General features: G+C 37.5%; 1 protein-coding gene across 1 annotated transcript in view; it reads right to left on the reverse strand.

Moving 5' to 3' along the window:
• LOC104452613 (protein NTM1-like 9) overlaps positions 1–10,512 on the reverse strand; it is an 83,838-nt gene extending 73,326 nt beyond the window's left edge. The window contains exons 1-5 of the mRNA XM_039316240.1: positions 10,063–10,512; positions 9,676–9,942; positions 9,180–9,441; positions 5,337–5,500; positions 4,477–4,749 (exon numbers count right to left, since the gene is read on the reverse strand). Of these exons, the coding sequence (XP_039172174.1) occupies positions 4,477–4,749; positions 5,337–5,500; positions 9,180–9,441; positions 9,676–9,942; positions 10,063–10,500 (1,404 nt within the window). The 5' untranslated portion in view covers positions 10,501–10,512. The remainder of the gene's footprint in view (positions 1–4,476; positions 4,750–5,336; positions 5,501–9,179; positions 9,442–9,675; positions 9,943–10,062) is intronic.
• Positions 10,513–11,117: the final 605 nt, after the last annotated feature.

The following is an 11,117-nucleotide window of genomic DNA, read 5'->3' on the forward strand; positions in this document are numbered from 1 at the left end:
ATGTATTTTTTTTCTATAAATTATGATTTCAGCCATTCAAAATGGATTATTTTTTGTTCCGTCGTTCAAAATGGATTTACTCGTCGTAAAAGAAGCCGCTCATAATCACGGGCCAATCCATGAGGTGGTAACGATTTGTTTTCAACGTAGGTACTGTCATTTTTTATTTTATTTTAATAGTAATCATCAAATTAATATTATTTATAAGAAATTTTATGACAATTTAAAGTAAATTTGAGTGAGCTCTATCAAATTCAATAAAATGATGATTATGTCAGCATAATATTTATTTTGATCTCATACATCTGCTATTAGTCTGTATTGCATTCGATTATAGAAAACTTTAAGACGTAGATTATACATTCTATAATGAAAAGACAATTTTCAAATTTTGGAAGTTAGAATTGTTTTTTTGTGTAAGTTTGTTGCGCGAAAAGACAATTTTGCACACTTTAGTGATTGAGATTAGACCATTAGTGTCATCATATGAAAATAGAAATAACAATAGCTTTTAGACCTTCTTGCTGAAGTTCAACCCTTGTTCCCAAAGGGTTGCACTTTTTACCTTGGACCTACATGGCGATGGCACTTTCAGTTGCTCTTTCCCCACGTGTTTCATCATTCACTCCTTTTGGCTCCCTATTTGTCTCTGAGATTCTAATATATAGATAAGTTACAAGAAAATGGGGTAGAACTTTTCATGGTTAAACCACATCATCATAAAGCTCCATTGCCTCCCACTTCCCTTAAAATTAATTGGACATGTTTCTTTAAATTAATTGGAAAAAAAAAATCTCATGTCATCTAATATTACGTTTGTAGAACAGTATATCAATATCAGCGGAGCATGCATGAATCTTTTTTCAACCTATAAACCAAAACTAGAAATTATGCATCAAGTCTCCACCAGTAGGCATAGCCCCGCAAGAAGTGAACTTCAAACGAGGGTTCAAAAACCAGCTGATGACCGCTTGTTCACGTGGGATGCGGTTGGACTTAGCAGAGCAATTATGGTTCTCTTGTTCAAAAAAATCATCATAGTCTATTGGACATGGTGCTGTTTTCATGGATGAATCCTAGACACAGGAGTGTTGATGCTAGAATTGCATCAATGCATAAACCTTGATTCAAAGCAAAAGCTTGTCAATCGCCAAGATTGTAGTATTTGTAATATATTATATATTTCACTTCTTGCACTCGAGGGGGCGTAATTAATAAATGGATGTATAAAACGCCTAGATTTTTGCGACTTGATCTTGTAGTTTCCTGGCTTGTAAGTATTCATTCAGCCATGCAAATTTGCTTTCCCGCTCTTTTTTCCTGTCAATCTTGTTCGATTTGAAATGACACAAGCAATTGTGCAAGTTCGGTTTCTCATGTGCATGTACTCTTCTCGGTTGAGCCCTTGGTTTAGGCCAATTTCATTACCAAATTTTTGGATTGAAGTTTCTAAAATGGGAGAGGATGCCAAAGATGCTACTTTGCTGATCCTAGTGGCTTCTTGAGTATTAGTAGTGCTGGTTTTGCCACAGTTCGAGTTATGACCGGGAAAGAGTAGTGTTTCCGTTAATAGGTTCGGTTTAGTTTAAGTTTCTTTTCAAATTAGATTAAGGAAAATTGTCCAAAAATTCCTAAACCTATTGCACTTTTGTCAATTTAGTCATAAATTTTTCAATTTTGCTAGTTAAGTCCTAAACATTTTCACTTCTTTGCCAATTCAATCTATCCGATCAATTTTGGTTGGAATTTGCTGACATGAATATCAGTCATCCTACGTGGCATGACAAGCGCTAACGTAAACAAAATTTATTAATTTTTAATATTCTTCCAAATTTTTTAACACATTTTTTTTTTAATTTTTCTTATTTTCTTTTATTTTTTTCTCTCTTCTTCCTCTGGCCGGTTGCCCTTGTTGGGATTGACGAGGGACAACTTTGGGGCCTTGGGCGAGGCTCGCCCCCTCGGATCTGGCGAGGGTGAACCTCACTCGCAGCCGGCGTGGTTGCCCCTTGCCTGAAGAGAGAAAAAAATGAAATGAAAAATTTTAAAAATTAAAAAGTAAAAAATGTTTTAAAAATTCAAAAAAATATTCATAGATTAATAAAGTTTGTCCATGTCATCGCCAGCCATGCCACGTAGGATGGTTGACATCCACGTCAATGAATTCCGGCCAATTTTGGCCGGATGGACTCAATTGGCAAGAAATAAAAATGTTTATGAGTTAATTGGCAAAATTAAAAGGTTTATGATTGAATTGACAAAAGTGTAATAGGTTTAGGACTTTTTGGACAATTTTCTCAATTAGATTGTTAGTTTGAACGGATCATGTTCTTGTAAGATGACTTCTTTAACATATTCAAGTTGAACCCGTAGTGTCAATTTTGGTTAATATATGGATTGTTCAACCTACGACGGTATTTACTTGATTTCTGCAGATGATGATCTTGAAAGATCAAGAATAAGCACACGCATCGATTAATTTATCTTAATTGTATCCCCAGGAAACTTGCTAATTGACCAAATAAAGAAATATTGCAATTTTGATTGCACTGATTAATTTCATAGCATGCAATATCCATGTTTTTTTTGGAACATTTCTTCACTAAATACGTTTAACGAGTGATCCAATAGCACTTGTTAACAAAACTAGTCTAGCTCTCGCAGGCATAAACAGCTCTTCTCACGTAGTTGAAGTGAAGACTAACAAATTTTTGGGAAAGTGGTCACTGCCAATGATCTTGTCGAGACCAAATTCTCCAGACACATCGCCGAACTCTTGCGTGATCATTTCTTTCTCCATCGCATTATGCCAATACATCTCGTTACATCAACATTTGTATAGGCTGGTGCAAGAACAAGATGCACTATGACTGGTGCAAGTCAAGTGACAATAGTACACGAGCCATTTCAAAGACACGAAACAAATGCAAACCTCAACTTTCGAACATAGTTTGTTTCCCAAAACAGGGTTACCATGCTAAGAACACCAATATCTTATCACCCTTAAACTACAGAGTAACTTGACGAGAGTGTCACATCATACATCTCAATAGGAGGATCAAAACTGTACACGAAAGGGGTCTCTGGAATAATGCATTGTTCATCTTTAGATATGAGAATTTGCTTGTCTCAAGTAATGACCGAGAAATTCCTCGTAGGTGGAGGGAAACCTGCATCCTACAGGCAGAAAGTTATGCATTTGTTCATACAACATACTAACGAGAATGTAGTAGGACACTCGTAGTTCTTGGCGAACTTCACTCTCAAACTAGACTTTTGTAACTTCAGTGGCTGAATCTTGAAGCAGAGTGACCCCTGAAACACTAGTTTGAGCTTTATAGATGGTGCTCTTTTGTTGCCATAGCAAAAGCATTGACTTGACTCTCTGGCTGATCAATGTCTTTATGCAGCCCTTCCCTTGCTCCAGAAGAGAACTTTTTAAGTTAAAAAATGGACAAGATAGCTGAGATTGACAACTTGGTCTACCTGCTAGCGTTCGATTAGCCAGAATTAAATTTCCATTTTTCGCAAATGCTTGTCTACAGTTGATTGATTGTAACTACTAATTCTGGTTATTTGTATTTGTAATGCTCAGACCACAGAAAAGTCATCTGTCAGTCTTCAGATCCAAGACTGTACTTGCAACTGAAAATATTTCATAATCAGGTGGTCAAGCCAATCACTTCTCCTTTTCCATTTATTATTTTCAAATCACATGCAAACTGCATGAAATGCAAAACAATTAAAAGGGACAAATCCAATTCCATCGAGACAACAGTCAATCGAAAGAGAATGAATTTGATGCCAAATCGATATGCCTCATATATACAAACAGAATTTGAGTGCAAAACAAGTAGCTAAGACAAATCCAAATATCCGTTTGTACATTTCTGGCGAATTTCACAATAAAAATTCACCTACTGCTATGACGAAATACTCATATTAAGCAGCTTGGAATCAAAAGCTAATTAAACAAACAATGTGCATCAATGAATGCACCTGATCCGTGTACATTGTTTTCCACAAGGAAAATATCTTTCTGCAGCCCAATACGGGAGTACTTATATCAGCACTTGAAGAGTGTCCTTCCAGGCCAGTGGGATGTACACACCAATTACCTAGCCCCCCAAAAAAAAAGCTTATATAATGCTTTCTATAAAAGAGTTTATACTAGTACCAGCTTATGGGGTCAACATTTCCAATATCTCTTGGAGTAGTTCAGTATCAGCAAAATAAGACTCCAAATTCTGATATACCGAATCAGGAGAAAATTGCTCCCCAGTCGCTGTGGGTGGCTGTGGAGTTGCAGAATCACATTGGGATGAGTTCCATTCTGGTGAGAGAATTAGCGCCGGTGGTTGCTGTATGTTTTCTTTTAAAGATTCCTGTTGTCGAAACAAAAACAAGAAGAAACATTAGTTTGCTATACATGCTATAATGATCTTTAACAGGCAACATTTAGATGCTTCTTCTGACCTTCGGAATCTCTTCAGGTATGCTTTTGGCAATTACTAATGTGTTGGAGCAGCTTGTGTTGTTGGATTTATTGGGGGTGTTAGGTCTACTTCTGCTGCCTTCTTGAGGCATAATAGGTATACTTATGTTGTTGACTTCATCAGACAAGTTAGGGCTACTTCTGCTGCCTTCTTGAGGCACAATAGAGATACCTGTGTCAGTCTTCTGAGTCTTTGAATTTTTCTTACCATTCTCATCAGGGTTTTTCTTCAGGTGGTAAAGAACAAAGTCACTCTGATATAGAAAGACAAAAGACAAGTTAACAATTTAATCAAGCCTACTCACTGATCTCTGAAAGTACTTCATGGTTTTATCCCAAAGGAATAATAAAACCATCCTCAAAGAATCAAATATCAGTCAACATAACAACTTTGGTAACACTCCATGTTCAACTTATAAGACTCCTTTTAAAAAGAGAATCCTTGCTCAGCTTCATAATACAGTTAATGGTGCAATTGATAGCTATAGCATTAGCAAAATTTGGAGCGAAAAGAAGAACAAAAGAAGAAAAAGTCGGTATTTTACTTGGTAAAATTGTGTTAGCTGAAAACCAATCAATAGAAGTTTAATAAGAGCTTAGTTCATTTCAGGGAAAAAAATAGAAGCAAAAGTCAGAGAAACTAAAAATAAGCTGCTCAGTCCCTACTCCAGAAAAATATGTCACAGAAGAAATTAAAATCAGAAGGGCTCTGAAATGAAAGTTCCTGGAATGGAGAACATTCATTTAGCGACCTTAATCATATATGTATCCATAAATAATTCAAATATGGTTTGCGCCAAAGTTCACTGCAAGAGGAAGGGAAAGCAAGAAGATTGAGTAACTGATCATTGAGGATACCGTATTCATGCAGTACCCATTTGGTATGAGCATTTTTGGGACTTTGACGTTTTTTTTGAAAACCAAAATTTTCTTCAGACCTAATGTGTTCTTTCTGTCTTGTGTCCTGATTTTGTGAGGTTTGCCCATTGGCTTCCAAGAGCCATAATCATTTGTCGTTCTCGCCCAATTACTTTGAGGGTACTTATTTTGCAGACGGCCGAAGAAGAACCATTCATCACCATCTGACTTTATCCTTGATAGTTCTGCATATTTCCACAGCAAAAAATCTTCAAACTACTGATGCAAACCAATAGACACAGAATCCCAGAAGGCATATAATGGACCAACCATGAACTTCTCACATTTTTTAAAGATGAACGGGACAGTCTTGATTTTGTCTTACCATTTATCTTGCCAGGTAAATCCCAAGGTGGCAATTGATGGACATCAACCTCAGGAATTATATGTTCAACTGTTTCGTTGCCAAGTGTCTTCAAGTATTGATTGACAAGTTCGTCGTCTGTTGGTCTGAATCAGAATCCCACCGGCAGATCAACTAATGAAGTTTCTAGAGATGCCACGGATCTTACCCTGGCTAGGAAGTTGTTTGACCGTTTGGTGGATCCCACATCTTAACCTCTGTATACTCTGTGACTGTGCATATCAATGGCTAGCTGGTTTTTCCTCTGAGTCATACCAATTGGTATGTCTACAGTCCTGTACAAACAGTAATCCGTGACAATAACCTTCGCAATTCATTTTGTGCAATAACAAGCGTCAGTACCTTTCATCATCAAGGTAGTAACTTCGCAGGCAAAATCAGTGATGCTTGGAGGACTACAGAAAGACCCCATACAAATACACAGCGAATCCCCTTTAAAATGAGTAAATACTTAAATATTATACATAAGACACTTCTACTATTCACTTTTTCCAAGCCATGTGTTCAATCATTCAAAGAAATCCCAATGTGAGATTCTTCATGATTTTTTATGTCCCCTCAAAATCAACAAGGACTAAGGCGGTAAAGGGCAGAAGGAGGGAAGAGAAAAATCTTAAATTTTTCCCCACTTATTTTTTTTTATTTTTTATTTTTGGTAAAGGTAAGAATAAACTTATTTTTACTCATATTAACAAATAAAATGTTCATCTAAGCCAAAAAAAATAAAAAATAAAAGTCCATCAGAAAAGCATTTGCATACAAACAAAAGAGTTATAGTAAAGACATAAGGGATTGCCACTAACATGGTAAAGAAAGAAGGAAAGAACTGTTCTCGACTGAAAAATTTCAGATTTGTTCTCCAAGTTTCAAAACTTCTTTGGAAAGTTTACATCTTCCAACTCTACTATCATGCTACCCCCTCAAAATTATTCCCTCAAGGTCCATAGCTAAAAGCAAGGTCTTCAGCTCCCTCATGCTTTACTTCCTGTCAAACTTCCACTAACAATAGTATTTATCTATTAGGATTCCTAATAAAAATTTTTAGCAGGCCTGAAGTAATCAAAAGAGCTTGTTATCCAAGCTCAGTTTTATTCTTTTGATATTTTACTGCATAATAGGAGCTCACTTAGTTTCAGGATTAAGATATATATGACATTGACGCATCACTCCTACAAATCAACACATAAGCACCATTTAAACCAATTAGCTTCAATTCAAACTTCTGATGGTTTGGGTGTTTAGAAAAGTGCTGCTAAGTGATGAAATATATTCATTATCAAAGTAATTGTCATGCTAACCATTTTCCAACAAGCCATCTTCTGATGTAAATGAAGCAGGCTGGCCAGTTGCAGGAAGTAATTCCAGCATTTCTCCAAACGAATTCTGTACTCAGGGGAAAAAACCATTAAACAAGAGCTAAAGCTATAAAGTCTTCCGCCTGTCATGATTCTTCCTATTCTTGTAGTTGCATCTTTTCCTATTAAATGATTTTGCAACCGCATCAAAATATAGAAAAATGCCCGAACACATCACCCATCCAATCTTTTATCCCCCTCATTTCAACATTCACTTTACGCAACATAGACAAGGCAATGCACCTGCAGATTCATAATAGGGGCAAGCATAAATCTTTGATAGTAAACACTTCATAGCATGTCAATTTCCCAGGAGCAAAGCAACAAGAACCGGGTCAACTGCTTCCCAAATATGTAAGACGGAGAGGGAAGGCGGAGTGGGGAGAGAAGAGACAATCACAACCTACACCGAGGTCGTGCTCGATATTGTAATTTCCAAACATAAAGGCGCGGAAAAAATTGAAAACCATTTTGAAAAGGAGAAAAATTTCAGTGATCGAGAACTACCCAGCAACGGTTGTATCTATCGGAATTGCTGCATAGGAACCAAAGGATCATTCATGGCTGTCACCCACCTCAAGTTTCGTCCGCTTCCAGGTTAAATTTGCAATCTTGTTTAGATTTTCGGAATACATAGCAATGTGCAAGTCAGACCCAATTCAGATCACGAAACGGAAACCCTCCTAGAAAAGCAGGGACCCCAGAAAACTCACTCCACGCAAATGGGGAACTTGCCCAAGCTCCAGAACGAGGAAGATGGAAGTCGAATTTTACCCGCAATCCGAGGCCGAGGCCAAGAAAAGAATCGATTCCGGATCTTGAACAAGAAATCGAGCCGACAGAACCGAGCAAGATTGACGAGTGATTCATGGTTCGTAATGGATCGCAGTGAAATCTTGATCGAGCAACGCCGTCTTTCTCCAACTCTTCGGTAGCAAGATGGAAGAAAAAAAGATGATGCGCCCAACTCTGTTTTTCTCCCAATTGCCTCCACAAAAGTTTATATGATTTTTCTTTTTAGTCCACCCCCATTGATTAGAACTTTTTTTTTAGACATTTCGAATATATTTAGCATTGCTTTTTCGTTTTTGAATTAGCAGGTTTAATATAATGTGTCCATCATGTGATCTTCTCTGTTCTTTTTTTTTTTTTTTTTTATCTTCAATAAAAGGTGACATTCCATAAATTTTAAGATTAATTATCTGTATTATTATGAATTATGACTTTACCCATTCCAAATTGAACTTTTTCTCCCTATCATTCAAAATGGATCAAAGGTGAATTCACGAGATGATAAAATTTTATTTTCTATGTAGATATTATCCTTTTTATTTTAATGGTGATCAATGAATTAATATTTTTAGTAAGAAATTGGATGACTTGATTTAAAATAAACTTCAACAAGCTCTATCAAATTCAATAAGTCAATAATCATGTTAGCATTATATTAATTTTGATCTCATACATTTACTATTAGTCTGTATTGCATTCAATTAAAGAAAACTTTAAGACATAGATTATACATGGATAGCTACGTAGTAAATGAAAATATGGATAAGATTTTTCCAACTTCGAAAGCTGGAATTGCTTTTGTGTAAGGATCTTATCAATGTAACTTGCTAGTGTCATTAACTCATGGCGGTTGATATGGACTTCTTTTAAAACTATAATATTGAGCTAATTTTCATTACCAATTGGTAATTTTTATGTGGTGAGTCTTGTACAAATAACGTGATTCTTTCTTTCAAAACTCTCGATCCAAGAAAATAATTATACAAATTGTTACATTGTTGTCGTAGAGAAGTGAACTTAATTACGAGTTACAGTAAATTTAAAAAAAGTTCCTCTAAAGCTGACCAAAATGTGATTTTCTTGGTAATAACGGCCACTGTTGCCTAAGACACCTACAAAATTTGAAACTGTCTATGTTTCCCTTCTCTACAGAAAGCCACACTAAACAATACTAATCTCAAAGTAAACGACCAAAAAAAACAGGACATCACAAATTAAGAAAACACACGCACGCTCATTGCAAATTATGATCGACCATCTTCGCGTGTTGTGGTAGAGAAGTCCCCAGACATTGCCCAGTCAATATTGGAATAGTTTGCGAAATTGCTGTATGGAGATTTCATGTAGCCATAGTCTAGCTCATCGCCATAGCTGTCATATGAGAAATCAAATAAGGAAGACCATCCTTCCTCTGTTCCTGCCTGGGCCTGATAGGTTGGAGTAGGAGTATAGTCTGATAAAATGTCATCCAGCGGGTGCAATGGAGGGAGCGATTCCATGAAGTCTCCCACCGACATCTGCATCCAAAACAATGCAAATCATATTAGAAAACCCATCTTAAGTCTATTTACAGAAACAATCTTGAAGTATGAAAAGAAAATACTCTCACTGATGTTGCTTATATGATAATGCAGTCAATAGTATTTTGGTTATAGAAAACCAGTGTCGTTGTGACTTTGATATGCTTTATAGGTCTTGGGACTGAACCCCATGCTAAGTAAGTTCTACAAAATAAAATGCGCCTCTCTCACCTCGGGTTGAGCATCGACTGCTTCTTGGTTATCAGCAACTTCGTCGCTGGGGGAGTTACAGAAGCTGGAATAGTCCCCTTCTTGATTCACAGGGGTCTCCGATACATTGCTAGTGTATGCGTGAGGGCTGCTTGAATAAACTTCAGGGCTGGCTGTTGGAGCGTGAGGGCTGCTTGAATAAACTTCAGGGCTGACTGTTGGAGCGTGACCCATCATCAGCTTCTTCTCCTTTTTGTTCTTGATCCGACATGCCACGTAAGGCAGCATCTGCATATATATATCATGAACAACATTAGTTATAGAGAGATAACCCGTAAGTAAAAAGCATATCTCGATTGTTGCTTATAACCAGTTCAGTTGTGCAATGAATGAGAACCAAAACCTTACCTCGTCTTCGTTATGGCCCAGACACTTGGGATTAAGCTGGTACTCATGTGAGACCCAGTTGGTCCTTTTGCCTTTAGGCACACGGCCTGTGTAGAACACCAGTGTCTTCTTGATTCCTATCGGCTCATCGGTGTCCTCACTCATGATGGCGCGTTCCTTGCCGGTCACTTTCCAGTAACCAGCTTTGGTTGTCCGGTCAGAGCGCTTGCTGTTAGAGTACTTGCGCTTCACACGACAAAATAAAAAGAGCTCCTTACTGTTGAACCAGTGACAAAACATGGCGGGCAATTGCCAAGGTTCGAATTCGCATATGTCGATCTCCGGTATCATGTCGTAGTAGCGTTCGCCGGGTCGTCCAAGGATCTTGGGCTTCAAGTAATGAATCAGCAACTCCTCGTCAGTGGCGTGGAATCGGAATCCTGGAGGAAGTGCTCTCATTGCTTCAGAGATTGTGTTTTCCATTTGTATCACTAATCTGCGCAAGCAGAGAGAGGAAGAACAAGACAGAAAGACAGATTTTGTTGAAGGGTTTGAAGCGAGGTGGGACTAACATTGGCCAAGGGTGAGGAATTTATAGTGTGGACCCGTGCATTGACTCAGTGACTGACGCTGTTTTCTTCTTTTTTTCTGTAGTCTTCCCTTCCCAACTGAGTTGTCTCGCTTGCTTTTTCTTTTTTTTTTTTGGTCGAAAGTTGTCTCGCTTGCTTGAGAAGGGTAAAATCACACTTTTCAGTGTGCCCTGGACCCCTCATCCTCTGTCTGATATGTTTTAGCTTCCTCCATGAAGTTGACTGCAGAACCCCATGCATGATCGAGAACAAGCCAAAAGTCTAACGACTCTCTCTCTCTCTCTCTCTAGGCTAGGGATTTATTTATTGCATCAAGTCTTCATCACTAGTGCAGCATTTTCTACTAGATAAGCATCGTTGATCTCATGATAGCAGTAGAATAAGTTACTTATGGTGATCGAATCTGTCCAAATTCCTCATATAATCAACGGTTCTTATGCATTAAAACTCTCAAACATGGGTGATTTTCCTAACATCTCCAAAACC

Source organism: Eucalyptus grandis, chromosome 1 (assembly GCF_016545825.1).
Source record: "Eucalyptus grandis isolate ANBG69807.140 chromosome 1, ASM1654582v1, whole genome shotgun sequence".
NCBI lineage: Eukaryota > Viridiplantae > Streptophyta > Magnoliopsida > Myrtales > Myrtaceae > Eucalyptus > Eucalyptus grandis.